This window comes from Carcharodon carcharias, chromosome 15 (assembly GCF_017639515.1).
Source record: "Carcharodon carcharias isolate sCarCar2 chromosome 15, sCarCar2.pri, whole genome shotgun sequence".
Classification (NCBI taxonomy): Eukaryota; Metazoa; Chordata; class Chondrichthyes; order Lamniformes; family Lamnidae; genus Carcharodon; species Carcharodon carcharias.
The window spans coordinates 57456596-57475396 of NC_054481.1; the positions used below are offsets into that span (position 1 = coordinate 57456596).

The 18801-nt window shown below is 42.8% G+C and overlaps 1 protein-coding gene across 2 annotated transcripts in view; it reads left to right on the forward strand.

The window, feature by feature from the left end:
* Positions 1-18801, forward strand: part of LOC121288054 (myosin phosphatase Rho-interacting protein-like) — a 235057-nt gene that overhangs the window by 168489 nt on the left and 47767 nt on the right. For both annotated transcript variants that reach the window (XM_041206333.1, XM_041206334.1), the window contains exons 8-10: positions 14740-14881; positions 18153-18269; positions 18668-18724. In XM_041206333.1, the coding sequence (XP_041062267.1) occupies positions 14740-14881; positions 18153-18269; positions 18668-18724 (316 nt within the window). The remainder of the gene's footprint in view (positions 1-14739; positions 14882-18152; positions 18270-18667; positions 18725-18801) is intronic.

An 18801-nucleotide genomic window follows, 5' to 3' on the forward strand; every position in this document is an offset into this window, starting at 1 on the left:
GGGGTGACCTGAACGAGGTGTACAAGCTTATGAGGGGCATGGACAGGGTGGATAGGGAGCAGCTGTTCCCCTTAGTTGAAGGGTTAGTCACGAGGGGACACAAGTTCAAGGTGAGGGGCAGGAGGTTGAGGGGGGAATGTGAGGAAAAACTTTTTTACCCAGAGGGTGGTGACGGTTTGGAATGTGCTGCCTAGGAGGGTGGTGGTGGTGGAGGCGGATTGCCTCATATCCTTTAAAAAGTACCTGGATGAGCACTTGGTACGTCATAACGTTCAAGGCTATGGGCCAAGTGCTGGTAAGTGGGATTAGGTAGGTAGGTCAGGTGTTTCTCACGTGTCAGTGCAAACTCGATGGGCCAAAGGGCCTCTCCTGCACTGAGATTCTGTGATTCTGAAATTACTGAAAAATTCAAGGCCACCTTCCAAGGTGAAGATGAAAAACAAATCGATCACCCTCATGAGTGCAAAGAGAGAAATTCCCTATAATCTGGACACCCATCAAAAGACATCACTGTCTAAAGTAGAGACATTAAAATGCAAAGTGCTGAATATTGATACAGTGTCTCCCACAGACAGTCCCAGCCAAAACCCCTTAGAAATACAATGGGTGAAGTATTTCAGGGCAAGACTGCCAGCCACTGCAAAGAAATTGTAAGAATGTTTTCAGCAGAGGAAACAGGCCAAAGGCTGGGCTCTCTCTCCCGCTCTCCCTCTTTTGGAGCAAGTGTATTACATGGTTCGGAAGCCAAATTTACTAGAAATCTGCCAGCGAGCTGAGATCTCGTAATAATTGCAACATTGCGGACGATGCAGTCAGATGTAGACAGTGTTCAAAAATCTACACCTCAAGGAAATCAAAGGACACTTAACCGTATATTCACTTCACTTTTTAAAAATTTGACTCTAACTGCCCTTATCTCTAATATCCGTGTGTGCGCGTGTGTTTGTGTGTGAGCCTGAATGACTGCATGAGGGCTGAATGCTTGACATCGCGTTTTTATTATTTTTTCCCTCAGGTTTAGTGGTTAATAAATTTGTTCTTTAACTCAAAAGAACCTTGGTTGATTGGCTCCTTATTGCTCACTGCTTAAATAGTTAAATAATTTGGATTCTGAAAAGGCATATCCTCGCAAAAAAGAAACTTAAAGCTTTGCTGTGACCAAATGAGGTGGAATAGAGGAGAGCCAGTTCACCCTTTCTCACCAGGTCTTAACAAAATTGGGGGCTCGTATCTGGAATTGTTCCCACAGACTGACGAAAGAGTTGGAGGGGCGAAAGTAAATTGTTCCTTCAAAAACAATTTAAAAACTGCAAAAGGCTTTCTTGGGTCAGTAATACTGAAGTGTCAAAATGTCCACATTCAATGTCAATGCTTTTATAGAGCACGATGAGATAACTGGTTAGAAGTTAAGGGCACTATCCTTGGAAGAATTAAAAGGTGTAGCTAAGCACTTGGAGATTGAGTTACGCTCAAAAGCCAGAAAGATGGAAATTTTAGAGCTGGTGGCAAAACATATAGAGATGGAAATTGAGGACCTGAAACCGATTATTTAGTAGCAGAGATATTAAGATTGGAGCAGCAGAAAATGGAACTCGAATTTGAGGAAAGGGAACAAGAGAGAGGGAGAGGCAAGAATGGAAGGAGAAGAGAGAATTCCAGGAAAGAGAAAAGGAAAGGGTGTTTAAATTAAAATAGCTCAAGCTGAGAAGAGAGGACCTCACTCTCCATTGAAGACCTCCTTAGCTCAGACTTAAGGGTTGAGGTATTCAGGTTTGCCCATCTGATCCCTAAATTTGATGAAGAAGAGGTGGACGCCTTCTTTATCTTTCAAAAGGGTAGCACAGCAGTTAAAGCTAAAGTGGCCAGCCCAAAACGGGTCCCTGCTGTTGCAGAGCAAGCTGACAGGAAAAGCATGTGAGGTTTACTCCCTTGTGCCTGAGGAAAGTGCAACAAGCTATGAGGCAGCAAAAAGGGCTAGTTTAAGCACGTACCAGTTAGTGCCAGAGAAGAACCATCAGAAATTCTGTACATTCAGGAAGCAGCCTGACCAGACGTACCTCAAATTCAAACAGCTTAAGCAGCTTTTGACTGGTGGGTATGGGTGCTTAAAGTTGAGGTCACTTACAAAAGCCTTCATGAAACCATTCTCCTTGAGGAGTTCAAAATCTCCATACCCTTCTCAGTAAGAACCCACGCATATAGGGACAAAGAATACAGGGGCCAGGCAGGCAGCAACTCTATCTGATGATTATGAACGCATCCACAAACCCTTATCCTAAAGGAAACCCTTCCTTAGTTACCCCCAACCAATTGAGAAGGAAAGAAGGTGGGAGAGTGATAGGAAACTGAGCATCCCTGGGAGACAAGGGACAGATGGAAACACAGGGGGCTCTCCTTAGCTCAGAAAGGATGGTGCTGAGAAGAAGAATGGGGCCAAGAAGCCTGTATGTTTTAATTGCTGTATGGCAGGACACCTCCATGTCGATTGCTGGAGGTTACAGGAAAAACCCATGGGGTTTGTTGGGACACACAAACCCTGCGCAGAAAATGGGAATCAGAGACCACAGCAGACCAGGCTGTGATCTGACTGTGACAGCAAATCCCTGTTAGACACACGACTGTGAATGCAGGTGAGTTTTAAAAAATCCCCGAGAGTAACAAAGATTTTGTATAAAAAGGAAGAGTTGCCACATTTGCCCAGAGCAAGGCAAGTAAGCCTACACTGATACTGAGGCATACAGGAGCCAGCCAAACTGCTGGGAAAAGACATGACCTTTCCACCAGAGAGTGCAATAAGTGCCAAGGTATTGGTGAAGGGTATTGAAGGAGGATACATGCCCATCACCTTATACAGGGTGCATCTGGACTGTAACCTTGCGTCAGGACCAGTGACTGAGGGAGTCGACCCAGTTTGCCTGTGGGTGGGTTGACCTGCTCCTTGCACTGACCTCCCTAGGTAGGATTGAAACTAACTCAGCAGGGGTCTGGGAACCAGGAGAACAGAGAGAAGTAACAAGAGGCACAGAATACTTGGAGCAATAGATAGTATTAGAGCAGGGAATAATAAGTTAATAGGTGGGGTCAGAGTAAAGGAGACAGTAATAGTGTCTAAATCAGGGTTACTATGCATGTATGTGAATGCACGGAGTGTGGTGAATAAGACTGGTGAGCTACAAGCCCAGATTGCCATGTGGAAATATGATGTTGTGGCTATAACAAAGATCTGGCTCAAAGAAGGGCAGTACTGGGTGTTAAATATCCCTAGATACAAGGTGTTCAGGAAAGGTGGAAAAGGGGGAGGGGTGGCGGTATTGATTAAGGAGAGTATTGCAGTGCTGGAGAAAAAGAGATCAAGGACAGAATCTATTTGGCTAGAATTCGGGAATAAAAAAGGAGCAATTACATTCCTCGGTGTAATCTATAAGCCACCAACTATTGGGAAGGATGTAGAGGAACAAATTTGCAATAAAATTACAGAAAGGTGCAAAAATTCTAAAGTATTTATGATGGGGGACTTTAATTATCTAAATATAGACTGTGATAGTAGTAGCATAATGAATGGAGAGCAGCAAGAGTTCCTAGACTATGTTCAGGAGAATTTTCTTCAGTTTGTTTCCAGTCCAATGAGGAAGGAGGCACTGCTAGACCTGATCCTTGGAAATTAGGTGGGCCAAGTAGATTAAGTCTCAGTAGGAGAACATTTAGGGGGCAATGATCATTGTATCATATATTTTAGGCTGATGATGGAAAAGGACAAAGAATAGTCCTAAGTAAGTAAAAATTAACTGGGGGAAAGCCAACTTCAATGGGGTAAGAATGGATCTGGGCTGAATAAATTGGAGTCCAAGGTTGGCAGGAAAAACGGTAGCTGATCAATGGGTTATCTTCAAAGAACAGATGATTCGGGCATAGTCAAGGTATATTCCCTTGAAAGGGAAAGGTAGGGCAAAGAAATCCAGAACTTCCTGGATGACAAAGGAGGTAGAAATTAAGATGAAGAAGAAAAAGTGTGCTTATGACAGGTGTCAAGTAGCATGTACAGTGGAAAACCAAACTGAATATAGCAAGTTCAGCGGAGAGACAAAGAAACAAATAAGAGAAGCAAAAAGGGAGGATGAAATGAAATGGGGTCGCCCATTTAAAACAGAGAACAAATGAAATTTTTTCACTCAAAGAGTCATGAATCTTTGGAACCCTCATCCTGAAAAGGTGGTGGAAGCAGAGTCTTTGAATATTTTTAAGGCAGAGGTGGATAGATTCTTGGCAAGCAAGGGGTTATCGGGGGTAGGTGGGATGCAGATTTCAGGTATCAGATCATCCATGATCTCATTGAATGGTGGAGCAGGCTCAAGGGACTAAATGGCCTATTCCTGCTCCTTGTTTGTATGTACTGGCAGCTAGCATAAAAGGGAATCCCAAAATCTTCTATAGGCACATGAATAGTAAAAGGGTGGTAAAAGGAGGAGTAAGATCGATTAGGGGCCAAAAAGGGGATTTACACATGGAAGCAGAGGGCATAGCTCTAGCTTAAATGTGGTGAGGAGAGATGACAATGATTAGCCTGTGGTAATTAATGTATACAGTATGAAGAGACCATCTTGCACTGCTTCCAGCAACATTGGTTTTTGAACAATTGTTGAACATTGAACCTGACTTTCCATTTAAATTGAATTAAATTATTTGTGTGTCTCTATCTTCTAGTTTGCACGTATGGCTCAGATTGTCTTTGCAGAACAAGGGGGTATAATCTTAAAATTAGAGCCAGGGCATTTAGTAGTGAAATCAGGAAGCCCTTCTTCTCAAATGGGTAATAGAAATCTGGAACTCTCTCCTTCAAAACCCAGTGGATGTTGGCGGCTCAACTGAAACTTTCAAGACTGAGATTGAGAAATTTTTGTTATTAAGGGTAATGAGGGAGATGGAGCAAACGTTTTAATGGAGTTGAAATACAGATCAGCCTTGATCTAACTGAAAGGAGGAGCAGTGCTGAATGGACTACTGCTGTCGTTTTGACCGTGTTTGGCTCCATGTCTGCCTGTCCCTGTGCAAGTGTAGTTATGCACTTGCGGATGTCTCAGACTCTATGTATGGTATGCACAGTGTCTCAATATTTACATACCAATGTGTCTTGCTCTGTATATGTTGCCTAGTGCACACTCAAACACATGTGCCCTCATGTGTTTTTTTCTTGTTTCTTCTCCTCCCTATACATGCCTGTGCCTGGTGCATGGAATTCAGGCATGGTCAGATTGATACTCCATAGTACTGGAGCAATTAATGGGAGTAAAGGGCAACAAATTACGTGGGCCTGACAACCTGCAGATAATGAATTCATCAATTTTGATCTACAGTATCTTCACTACAGTACTAAGGGAATGCAGTTCTATTGGAGGTGCCATCTTTTGGATGAAACATTAAACCCCCCCCCAAGGTACCCTCTGCCCTTTTTGGTGGATATAAAAGATCCTATGGCACTATTTTGAATAAGAGCAAGGGAGTTATACCTGGTGTCCTGGTCATATTTATCACTCAATCAACACCACAAAAGCAGATTATTATCACATTCTTCAATGTCCATATTGGCTGACATATTTTATACAATAAAACAGTGACTACACTTCAACAGTACTTCACTGGCTGGAAATTACTTTGAGATGCACAGTAGTTGTGAAACATGCTATATAAATTTAAGTCTTTCTTTCTTCCCAGAATTCCTTAGATTCCAGAACAGGTCCTGAGAATTGGAAGGTAGCAAACTATTTTAGAAAGGAGGAAGAGAGAAAATGTGAACTTAGAAGCTAGCTGGCCTAACCTTGGTAGTAGGCAACATGCTGGAATCTATTACTATGGCACTTAGAAAATCGTAATATGATCAAGCAAAGTCAACATGGATTTATGAAAGGGAAATCGTATTTAACAAGTCTGTTAAGAGTTTTTTGAAGATCAAACATGGATAAGGGGGATCCTTTAGGTGTAGTGTATTTGGATTTTCAAAAAGCATTCACATGCCACACAATAGGCTATTACACAACTCATGTTTGAGCCCAATAAATTACCAAGAATTGAGGGTTAGAACATGGTCAGAAAACAGAGAGGAGGAATAAATAGGACACTTTTGGGTTGGCAGACTGTTACTAGTGGGGTACTGCAAGGATCAGTTCTTGGACTCTAGCTATTTATAATCTATATTAATCACTTAAATGAGGACAATGGTGGCAGTGTTCTGTTTTGTAAGATGGATGGTCTGTGCTGTGGTGGTCAATTCTGTGTTATGCATCACCTGGTGTGGCTCAGGAGCCCACTCGGGCATGGCAGTAGCTGCCACATTTGCTGCAGAGGAAGACAGTGGGCTGAGAAGGTACACGATTCACTGGCTTCAGTTTTCTCCTTGTCCTCTTCTCAGCCAGCTGAGCTTTTCATTTCTGCTCGCCTCTTCCAATGCCCTTCCAAACACTGAGTGTAACATCTAGGTTTGCTGACAATATATAGTTAGGTGGGAAAGTAAGTGGTGTGCAAGCACAAAGTGGCTGCAGAGCGATCTAGACAGGTCGTGTAAGTGGGCAAATGTAATATAATGTGGTAAAATATGAAGTTACTTGCTTCAATAGGAAAAATAAAGATTTTTTTGACTGCCTAGAGACAGGGATATGTTTACATTCGGAGGGACCTGATTGTCCTTGTACAAGACTCTCAAAGTTAAAATGCAGGTACAGCAAAAATTAGGGAGGCAAATAAAAACAGAAAACGCTAGAAATACTCAATAGGTCCGGCAGCATTTGTAAAGCGAGAGAGAAATAGGGTTAATAGCCCGACTCTTGCAAGCATTGACAACGATGAGTGGATCACCGCTGCATTCAAAGATTAATTCTTCCAGCCTGTCCCAAGGAGAACTCTGTCAGAGTGGAGTAAAGTCAGGGGAACACAGGACACGCCCCCTTTTTTACAGCACTAGCTGCGATATGTTAAGTTTAAAGGTCTAGTCTTCAAATGTAAGTGAATGAGTGAGTGGGTAACTGGGCCAGACTGGGTTGGGGGCGGAGTCTGTGTAGTTAGTCGAGCTGGGAGTGGTGGGGTTTGTTGGATCGGGGAGAGTAGTCGGGTGATCAGAGGATAGTGGGGTTGGGGGATGTTTGGGTCTGTGGGGGGGGTGAGGTGGCTAGTCACGTTGGGTCAGAGCGTTGTAGTCAGGTTGAGGTGGGTGGTCAGGAGATGGGCAGGTTGGAGGACGTAGCCGGGTAGTCAGGACTCATTGGGTTGTGTCGGGGGGCTGGTGGAGCTGATGGGGTCAGTTGTGGAGTTACCCAATTGTTAGACTAGGTTTTAATCTGTCTCATATTTCCTGGGTAGCTATTCGGGTAAATATCATGGAAATGTCTGAAGTCTCTGGCTCCAACTCTGAGCTAGAATCAATCGTGCAGTGTCCTGGGGAACTGCCCATCAGAAATTTAAACTTTCCAGGCAATTCCCACAAGGTCTGCATATCAGGACTTCTACAGGGTCCTGACGTACGTCTTCAGTCGTATGTCTGGTCCCCACGAATCAGGAGACCTGAAGATTTGGCCCAATGTTTCAAGTTGGTGGCCTTTCATCAGAATAGGAAAAAGTTAGAAATGTAATAGTTTTTGAGCAGGTGAAAGGGGTAAGGTGGGAAGAAAACAAAGGGGATGGTAATGGGAAAGTAAAGAAACAAAAGATGTGTCCAGAGGAAGAGTGAATGGCAGGATCCTGAATAGCTGCTGTCCGAAAGGAAGGGAAATAAGAGAAGAAAAGAAACAAATCAGCAAAGAAAAAGAAAACAAAATCGGGGCAGAAGTTACGGTCTAATGAGCTTCATATTGATTTTAATTAACATTGCTCATTTTATTTCACTCATCTGTGACTATGCGCTGGAAATTGAGGTGGGAGGTTGCACAGATGGCTGAATCAAAATCTTAAAGGCTGAGCCTGCAGGTGCAGCATCCTTGTTCTCCCAATGAACCATAGTAAGTTCTCACTATAAGTTTTGGCTGCATTCCTGAAGATTGCTACTTTAAGTGAATCAACTTCATGTGAATCATGGTTTCCCATAGGAATCAATGTTAAAGCCAGAGTTGGGTTCCATTGGACGTTTCTCACCCAAAAAAAACAATGTACAAGTTGAAAAACTGTACCATACGTATGCAGCACTGTGCATTCCTAGCTGAAATAACATGCAAAATAAATCACTTATTTAAGTCCTGTAAAAATTCAAATTAAATAACACTCTTGCTAGAGTGCTTGGGCTAACCCCCTACAGCGAGCTCTTCCCAAAAAATAACATGCCCAGCATTGAGGATCTAAATCACTCAAAGCCACCTCCACTGAAACACTTCAGAGATGCTTTGAGGATATCCCTAAAGAGGTCTTTCTCTTTTTCTCTTCATTGGCAGTCCCTCAGGTTCGGGCATGAATTGCTTCCGCTCTGGCTTGATGGGTTGGGAAGATGTTTTACCTCTTTAGGGATATCCTCAAAGCATCTCTGAAGTGTTTCAGTGGAGGTGGCTTTGAATGATTTAGATCCTCGATGCTGGGCATGTTATCTTGTGGGAAGACTTGGCTGTAGGGGGTTAGCCCAAGCACTCTAGCAATATCAACTGCTCATTCTCCAGCCTCAAGATGTTTTAGAATATCCAATTTCACTGCTGGGCTGATGGCTTTTCTTGCTTTCTTTGCAGCAGCAAGCACACTTACTGGGCATTTCTCGGTCATGTTTAAAAGGCATTTAAAAGTCTCACCCATAGCAAAACTCCGAAACTTAATAAACTTTGGCTTTGGATGCCACTGCTTTTTTTTTTAAAAAAAATCGACTTTGCCTCAAATACCACGCTATTAACAATGGCGCCGACCATACAGGACCCAACATTGCATGAAGGGAGCCAATGTGCATTGCGTGATGACTTGTGAAACATCATGACGCAAGAAAAAAACTTTATTCCGGAAATCAGGATTTATATTGAGGAAACTGGACCTGGAACAAACACCACTTTATAGCGAATCAACTTAAATCATGGCAACTTAAAACAAGGACTTACTGTAAACTTAGAGAAGTTGTAAGAAAGCATCTTCAGCATCTCTTCCACCATACAGTAGATGTAGTTGCCAATGATGCTGCTGCCTTAACCTCCCGTGTTTAAATCCCAATGTTGCTTTAATTTGCCTCATCAAAATCCTAATACTGGTGCCTCTCATGTACCTGTGTGTCAAGGTTATTGTCTCTTCCTGCCACAGTAGGAGCAATGAACAGAAGATAAATAAATACAGGAGTAAAAAGAGAAAAATGAAAAAGTGAGAGTGTAAGAAGAAAAAGAATAGAAAGACAGAGAAAGATGTATATAAATGAAGGAGGGAGGGGTAGGTGAAGGACAAAAATAGAGTGAAAGGAGCAGAAACAGACAAAAGTCCAGGAAGAGAAGGACAGAGAGGAATATGCATTGGAGAGACAGAACAAATGTAAGCGGAGTGAAAATGTCACAGGTGAGTGAAAGGTTGTCAGGATTTCCTGTCTGATGCACCTTTTTGACATCTTTAAGAACATCACAGATACAGTTGATAGTGATGCAGTTTATTTACTCAAAACAAAAACAGAATTACCTGGAAAAACTCAGCAGGTCTGGCAGCATCGGCGGAGAAGAAAAGAGTTGACGTTTCGAGTCCTCATGACCCTTCGACAGAACTTGAGTTCGAGTCCAAGAAAGAGTTGAAATATAAGCTGGTTTAAAGTGTGTGTGTGGGGGACGGAGAGATAGAGAGACAGAGAGGTGTGGGGGGGGGGTGGTGTGGTTGTAGGGACAAACAAGCAGTGATAGAAGCAGATCATCAAAAGATGTCAACGACAATAGTACAATAGAACACATAGGTGTTAAAGTTAAAGTTGGTGATATTATCTAAACGAATGTGCTAATTAAGAATGGATGGTAGGGCACTCAAGGTATAGCTCTAGTGGGGGTTTTTTAAAATTTTTTTATAATGGAAATAGGTGGGAAAAGGAAAATCTTTATAATTTATGGGAAAAGAAAGGGAAGGGGGAAACAGAAAGGGGGTGGGGATGGGGGAGGGAGCTCACGACCTAAAGTTGTTGAATTCAATATTCAGTCCGGATGGCTGTAATGTGCCTAGTCGGAAGATGAGGTGTTGTTCCTCCAGTTTGCGTTGGGCTTCACTGGAACAATGCCGCAAGCCAAGGACAGACATGTGGGCAAGAGAGCAGGGTGGAGTGTTAAAATGGCAAGCGACAGGGAGGTTTGGGTCATTCTTGCGGACAGACCGCAGGTGTTCTGCAAAGCGGTCGCCCAGTTTACGTTTGGTCTCTCCAATGTAGAGGAGACCACATTGGGAGCAACGAATGCAGTAGACTAAGTTGGGGGAAATGCAAGCGAAATGCTGCTTCACTTGAAAGGAGTGTTTGGGTCCTTGGACGGTGAGGAGAGAGGAAGTGAAGGGGCAGGTGTTGCATCTTTTGCGTGGGCATGGGGTGGTGCCATAGGAGGGGGTTCAGGAGTAGGGGGTGATGGAGGAGTGGACCAGGGTGTCCCGGAGGGAGCGATCCCTATGGAATGCCGATAAGGGGGGTGAAGGGAAGATGTGTTTGGTGGTGGCATCATGCTGGAGTTGGCGGAAATGGTGGAGGATGATCCTTTGAATGCGGAGGCTGGTGGGGTGATAAGTGAGGGCAAGGGGGACCCTATCATGTTTCTGGGAGGGAGGGAGAAGGCGTGAGGGCGGATGCGCGGGAGATGGGCCGGACACGGTTGAGGGCCCTGTCAACGACCGTGGGTGGAAAACCTCGGTTAAGGAAGAAGGAGGACATGTCAGAGGAACTGTTTTTGAATGTAGCATCATCGGAACAGATGCGACGGAGGCGAAGGAACTGAGAGAATGGAATGGAGTCCTTACAGGAAGCGGGGTGTGAGGAGCTGTAGTCGAGATAGCTGTGGGAGTCGGTGGGTTTGTAATGGATATTGGTGGACAGTCTATCACCAGAGATTGAGACTGAGAGGTCAAGGAAGGGAGGGGAAGTGTCAGAGATGGACCACGTGAAAATGATGGAGGGGTGGAGATTGGAAGCAAAATTAATAAATTTTTCCAAGTCCTGACGAGAGCATGAAGCGGCACCGAAGTAATCATCGATGTACCGGAGAAAGAGTTGTGGAAGGGGGCCGGAGTAGGACTGCAACAAGGAATGTTCCACATACCCCATAAAGAGACAGGCATAGCTGGGGCCCATGCGGGTACCCATAGCCACACCTTTTATTTGGAGGAAGTGAGAGGAGTTGAAGGAGAAATTGTTCAGCGTGAGAACAAGTTCAGCCAGACGGAGGAGAGTAGTGGTGGATGGGGATTGTTCGGGCCTCTGTTCGAGGAAGAAGCTAAGGGCCCTCAGACCATCCTGGTGGGGGATGGAGGTGTAGAGGGATTGGACGTCCATGGTGAAGAGGAAGCGGTTGGGGCCAGGGAACTGGAAATTGTTGATGTGACGTAAGGTGTCAGAGGAATCACGGATGTAGGTGGGAAGGGACTGGACAAGGGGAGAGAGAAGGGAGTCAAGATAACGAGAACTCTCTGGCTGTGTTCCACACTTAGCTGGTTACCATTTCAGTTTCTGTTTTGGCTTAATTAGAAGGGGTTGACAGGGCTAAGTCCCAGTCCCATAATATTTCCCACAGGCCCGTGATTTACAGAAGATGTTGAATGACCTCAAATGGGGACATTAATGATTTGTTTTTTCTGGTTCACTTCTGATTGTCCAGTGCTTTCTTCCAGGTGTTGCTGCTAATCTGCTCTTAGCTGCGTGCCCAGCATTGTCGCCTGCTCTCTGCCACGCATCCATTTGATTGCTGATTCTAGAGGACTGATTCTGAATGCTACCTGTCAAAGAAATCAAACCTTCATTTTACAATGAATGATTTTGCTTTGTTTTCAAATGACCATAAATTGCCAGTGAAGACTAGTCCACTGTGACATTCTTGCCAGCCAGTCAGCCTGTATTACATGTGTGGGCTGCTTGACAACATTCAGTTGCTGTGCATTTTGTTCACAACGAATAATTAAGGGCAGTTAGTATAGCCTGTGTCAGCAGGGCAAGTTATAGTTTCTCACCTCTCCTGTCAATCCATATAAAAAGTGGCAGATGAACTGTTCCCAGAAACAGTTGCTCTTAGTTTCAGTTATTGTTCCACACAGCGAATACTTTGCTACAATTCCATTTACAAGTTATTTCAAACGTCTTTCAAACAGCCTGCTAGCATTTTCGACTATGAAACTGAAAGGTGCTGAACTCTCTGAGCAGAATAATTAACATTGTTGCAAGTGTCTCTCAGAAAATCAAGGGATAAGGGGAGTGGGCAGGAAAGTGGAGTTGAAGCCAAAGATCAGCCGTGATCATATTGAATGGCAGAGCAGGCTCAGTGGCAGTATGGTCTTCTCCGGCTCCTATTTCTTATGTTCTTTTCTTTATATGCAAGTCGTGTGGCATCTGATTAAATTGGAGCAGCAGTCAGCTGACTTAAGACATTAGTTAGATATTGGAATCTCAGTCAGTGATGGCCAATTTACATGATTCCCATATAACACAGGCAAACAGTAAGAAGTACAGAGCCAGATTTAAAGTCGTGCAACATGGGATAAAATTACTATTCACTTAAAAAGATGTGGGTTAATTTAGAATAGCCACCAAAAGAATGAAGTTTGAGAGAACTTGTTTTACATAGAGGATTGTTAGGACATGGACTGCTTTACAACAAAAATCACTGGAAACAAACCCATAACAGCTTTTAAAGGGAAGTAAATATTTGAGAAAGAAAAATGTAACAGTAATAGGGAAAGGACAGGGGGTTGGGACTAAATGGCTGGCTCTTTCAGAAAGTCAGCACAAGCACAATGGGTTATTCTTTTTCTGTGATGTAAAATTCAGTCATACAAGTCAATGGGAGCTGCAAGCACAAGATAAAACTGCCTCATGAGACTCATCACACTACTTTAATTATTTTACCCAGCATCTCAAAAACTGTGCAATTCCTTACTTCCCTAAATTTTTCATTCCTCCCACAATCTAGACTTAAAACATGGTGTCAATTAATCACAATTCCCTGATTTGCTACCTTTTATCTTGAGTTCTTTCCATTTTGGAAATACCTGAGCTTTAGCCTTTCATCAGTTTCTCACAAATAAATAATCCATTTATTTAACAAATGGCTTTATACCTCAAACACACTGAAAATATTTTCTTTGTTACCTCCAAACTTGACTACCTCAATGCTCTCCTGGACAGTTGCCCCATCTCACACTACATAAACTATGCTTATCCAAAACTCTGCTGCCCATGTCTTAATTTGTTTCAAATCTCATTCATCCATCACCCTTTCACCCTTGTGCTTGCTGACCTTCACTAGCTTCCTGTTCAACAACACTTCAATTTTAAAATCCTCATCCTTGTTTTCAAATCCTTCAATGGCCTTGCCCCTTCCTACCTGTGGAGCTGCCTTCAGCCCTAAAAGTCTTTGAGATCTCTACTTTCCTCCAATTCTGGTCTCTTGCACATCTCTGATTTTTATTACCGCACCACTGATGGCCATGTTTTCAGCTGCCTTGTCCCTAAGCTCTGCAATTTCCTCTCTAAACCTCTCATCTCTTGTAAGATACCCCTTAAAACCTACCTCTTTGATCAATCATTAGGCCTTTTTCCTGATTTCTCCATTCTGTTGCTTGTTGTCAAGTAATGTCAGAAATGTTTTCGTTGATATCCCTCTTGTTAAGTGCACTGGGGTGCTTGACTAGGTTAAATGTGCTAAATGTAAATTGTTATTGCTGCAAAGTTTAGCAGTAAATCTAGGACAAATCAAACTTCTGATAGTGGCTGAGTGAACAGTGTAGTACTCTTAACTGCAATATGGTGATTTTAACATGCTCAGAAATCAACTATGTTTAATGCTGTCTTTTTCCATAATGCTATCCATTTCACTATAAATCACAGTTAAAATCAGAACGATCATTGAAAGCATTAGAGTCTGATAATTGATGATGAATCTGCGGTAGAGTTCATATCTTACAATAACAAAGCCTCATGTTACCTCGTGCATCAGTGAGTTCCATTGTAGTCAGGTTAAGGACACAGTTAATATATATCATGAACTCTGAGTCCTTGTGCTGCTAATGAGTCAGTTTTTTTTTAACTAGCTTTAGGGCCTGCAGTATTTCCATGTCCTATACTTTGAAACTATACAAGCGGAACGTGGTTCCATCACATAAATGTGCTTTATTCTTGGTGCATAATTTATCTCATTTGTTTTTAATATTAAGTATATTAATTCTATGATTAGACATACAACAAATTCACATTCAAAAAACTGTTTATCCCTCCAAAAATAAAACATTGTAAATGAAAACATTAACATTATAGTTGACCAGAAGTGGAATACTAAACTGCAGGTGGCAGGACTCAGATTAATAACGTACATGGATTTCAAATTTCACCAGTCAGATTGCATCTTCAAAAGAAAATGGGTTTCCTTTAATATATGCAGCATGGATGAAGCTATTCAATATTGTTGTCTTCCCAATATTTCTAATACTTCCTTTCCCCACTCCTTAAAATGCTACGTGTTATTATTGCAGCTGTAGAAAAGTTGAATGATTTGAAGGTCGTACTATCTTCATCACTTAAAGTATGAGGATACCTTACTGCTCACTATAGATGTTTCATGTGATTCCCATGTTTCCTTATAGGAGGTCACAGGTTATTGAACAGTTTGAGGCCCTGGAGATTGAGCAAGCCCAGCAGATAGCATCCAGTTCCTCTTCTGAGTCTAGCATTTACAACAAAAGATGTCGAGGTCGAAGTGAGAAGAGATCCTATCCAAGGAAAAGAGTAAGCTTTATCTATGGGCAGTTTCTAGCCTATGCCCCCATGTTACCAATTTGCCAACTACAAGAAACAATCTTCCATGAGTTACCGTCTAAAATTTTTCATAATTTTAAAAACCTTTACTGGATCCTCCTCAATCATCGGCAAGAATGAAATAAAAGCACCCATTAACTATAATCTGACATTCCAGATGTTGTCCTAGTGAATCTTCATTATACCTCTTCCATCTTTCATTATGCCCTTTCTATAATGGCGTCCAGAACTGCATGCAATGCCTGACGGTGGCAAAAATAATTTTGCAGAAATTCTATTGCAGCAGCTGGGGAATTTAAATTCAATAATACACCTCGAATAAAAAGCTAGCCTCAGTAATGATGATCATGAAGCTACCACATTGTCATTCAAAACCCATCTGGTTCACTAATGTCCTCCAAGGAAGCCCTGTCAGGCTCACATGTGACTCCAAAGCCACAGCAATGTGATTGACTCTTAACTGCCCTCTGAAATGGCCTAGCAAGCCATTCATTGTATCAAACCGCTGCAGAAAAGTTAAATACCATCCAGCACTGACCTAGGTACCGGAAACAAGAAGGCCTGGTCAACACTGCAGAGTCCTCCTCTCTAACGTCTGGGGACTTCTGCCAGCGTGTTAAATGGGATAGATTCAGAACAGATCCAGCCAGCTCAAAACTGGGCATCCATGAGATCCTTTGGGCCATCAGCAGCAGCAGAATTATATTCAACCACAATCTGTAACCGCATGGTCCCACATGTCCCTCAGTCCACCATTACCAATAAATCAGGGGACCAACCCTGGTTCATTGAGGAATGTAGGAGAGCATGCCAGGAGCAACACCAGGAACACTTAAAAATTAGGTGCTAACCTGTTGAAGCTACAACACAGGACAACGTGCATGCTGAACACAGGATGCAGTATGTTATAGACATAGCTAAGCAATTCCACAACCAATGATCAAAGCTCTGCAGTCCTGCCACTTTCTGTTGGTGGACAATTAAACAACTAACCAGAGGAGGATTCTCCATAAACATCCCCTCAAAAATGGGGAGCCCAGAACATCAGTGCAAAGACGAGACTGCAGCATTTGCAACTATCTTCAAGCAGAAAGGCGGACTCAATGTTCCATCCCGGCTTCCTTATGAGCTCCCTAGCAACACAGCTGCCAGTTTTCAGCTAATCAGATTCATTCCACGTGATATCACGATATGGCTGTGCGCACTTGGAACAGCAAAGGCTGCTGACAACATCCTGGCTGTAATACTGAAGAACTAGCTGCACATCTAGCCAAAATGTTCCAGTACAACTTCAACAATGTGGAAAATTGCCTAGATATGTACTCTCCACAAAAGCAGGACAAATCCAATCCACCAATAACATCTATTGTCAATCATCAGCAAATAATAAAAGGTGTCGCTGACATGGCTAGCAAGTGGCACTTACTTACTCACCAATAACATACTCAACGATCCCCAGTTTGTGTTCTCCCAAGGCCACTTGACTCTTGACCTTATTACAGCCTTGGTCCAAATATGGATAAAGAGCTGAATTCCAGATGTTAGGTGGACTCCCCTTGACAAAAAGGCAGGATTTGACTAATTGTCACATCAGGAAGCTTTAACAAAATTGTAAGTCAATAGGGATTTGTTGGGAAACCCACCACTTGTTGGAGCTTTTATTAGTATAGTGAAAGATGATAGTGGTTGTTGGAGGCCAATCATCTGACCCCCAGGACATCACTGCAGAGGTTCTTCAGGGCCATGTCTTGGACTCAATGTCTTTTTCTGCTTCATCTGTGAGCTTCCCTCCAAATAAGGTCAGAAGTGGGCATGTTCCCTGATGATTGCACGATGGTCAGGATCATTCACAATTCCTGAGATACTGAAGTAGTCTGTGCTTGCATGCAGCAAGATCTGGACAAGATTCAGATTTGGGCTGATAAGTGTCAAATGACATTCACGCCACACAAGTGCCAGGCAATGACCATCTCCAACAAGAGAGGATCTAACCATCGCCTCATGACATTCAGTGACATTCCATCACTGAAGCCCCTGCCATCAACATCCTATGGGTCATCATTGACTGGAAACTTATCTGAACCTACCACATAAACACCGTGGCTACAAAAGGCTGGGAATTCTATGATGAGGAATTAATCTCCTGACTCCCCAAAGCCTGGCCACCATCTGCAAGAAACAAGTCAGGAATGTGATGGAATAATCTCCACTTGCCTGGATGAGTGCAACTCCAACAATGCTCAAGAAACTTGGTACCATCCAGGACAAAGCGGCCCACTTGATCTGCACCAAATCCACCACTTTAAACATTCACTCCCTCTGTGGCAGCTATCTACCATCTACCATGCTGCAGCAACTCACCAAAACTCCTTCAACAGCATTTTCTACACCAGCAATCTCTATCACTGAGAAGAACAAGAGCAGCAGATGCATGAGAACGCTGCCACTTGCTAATCCTCCTCCAAGTCACATACTGTCCTGACTTGGAACTACATTGCTGCTTCTTCACTGTTGCTGGTTCAAAATCCTAGAATTCTCTCCCTAACAGCACCTGATCTGCAGTGGTTCAGGAAGGTGGCTCACCACCACCACATCAAGTACAGCTAAGGATGGGCAATAAATGCTGACCTTGTCAGTGATACTCACATCCCATGAATGAACAAAAAAAATTTAAAATTTCAAATTAATTTAGAATTGGAATGTTTCACAGCACAGGAACACATTGACCCCATTATAACTATACTGGCTCTTTGAAAATTATGCACTGGTCCTATGGTTCCTGCCCTTTCCCCAATTTTTTATTACAACCAGACTTTGCAAGTCCGCAACAGATTAGCCTAATCCTTTCAAGACTGACCAGCCTAGGACTTGGCTTCTCCATTAGCCTGAACAGTGCCAATATACCTTATTGGATTTGTAGGCCAATGCCCTCTATGTGCATCTGGTAACCAATTTTATTTTGATTCCTGCCTCACTTTGATCAGATGTTTTCAAGATATAATCATTCTCAAGTCAATTTCATTTTGAGCCTCTGTCAGTGAGGCTACAAAAGCACCCTTTCTGAAACTCACCATCACCCTCACTCCTGCCTCTCTCAAACATTGTGCAAAGTGTTTGGCATGAAGCCCACTGATGAAATGTACTTTTAAATTAATCTGGTAATTAATTCAGTGTTTGAATGGCTGTGTTTTAAAAAGATCTTTCTAATAAACCTTTGGTTATTTGCTGGTTACTATCATAGGATTTTGTATCTGAGTCGGACCAAATCAACTCTGCTCCAGACATTTCAGCAGTGTCTCTTCCACAGTATCGCAGGGCAAAGTCACTGGACAGAAGAGCATCTGAATCAACAGTGACGGTAAGGAGACCTACAAAATCTGGATTGGGAGGATAGGGAAAGGAACGAAATGGGCAAAATGCAAGATGGGGAGGGAAGACCACATTTACAGAAGGAAAAGAAGCCCACTGGCTGGAGGAAGGAGAGCATGGCTGTGGGGTGTAAATGAAAGGATCAGTTGTTATGGCAATGTTACAGCAAAGAATTCAATCTCCTCAAGCAATTCTATAGCTGTCTATAGATATAAGTCTGTATCTTATCCTGTATGTTGCACATCTCTGTGTCATCCTGCTTTTGGTGTATGCCTCATCTGTTCTTGCTCTAAGGACATGACAGAGTTTCTTTTGGTTCATGGTTTTTATATGTTCTTTTATTAGTTAAGCTGTTGTCTTTCATCTCTGTTTATTCTGTCCTTTTAGCCGGACCTGCTGAATTTTAAGAAAGGCTGGATGACAAAACTCTCTGCAGATGGTCAGGTAAGAAACTAACACCAAATGTGTGATAACAGTTCCCTCATCTCTATTTGAAGGATCATGCTAAAAGCACCCATTGG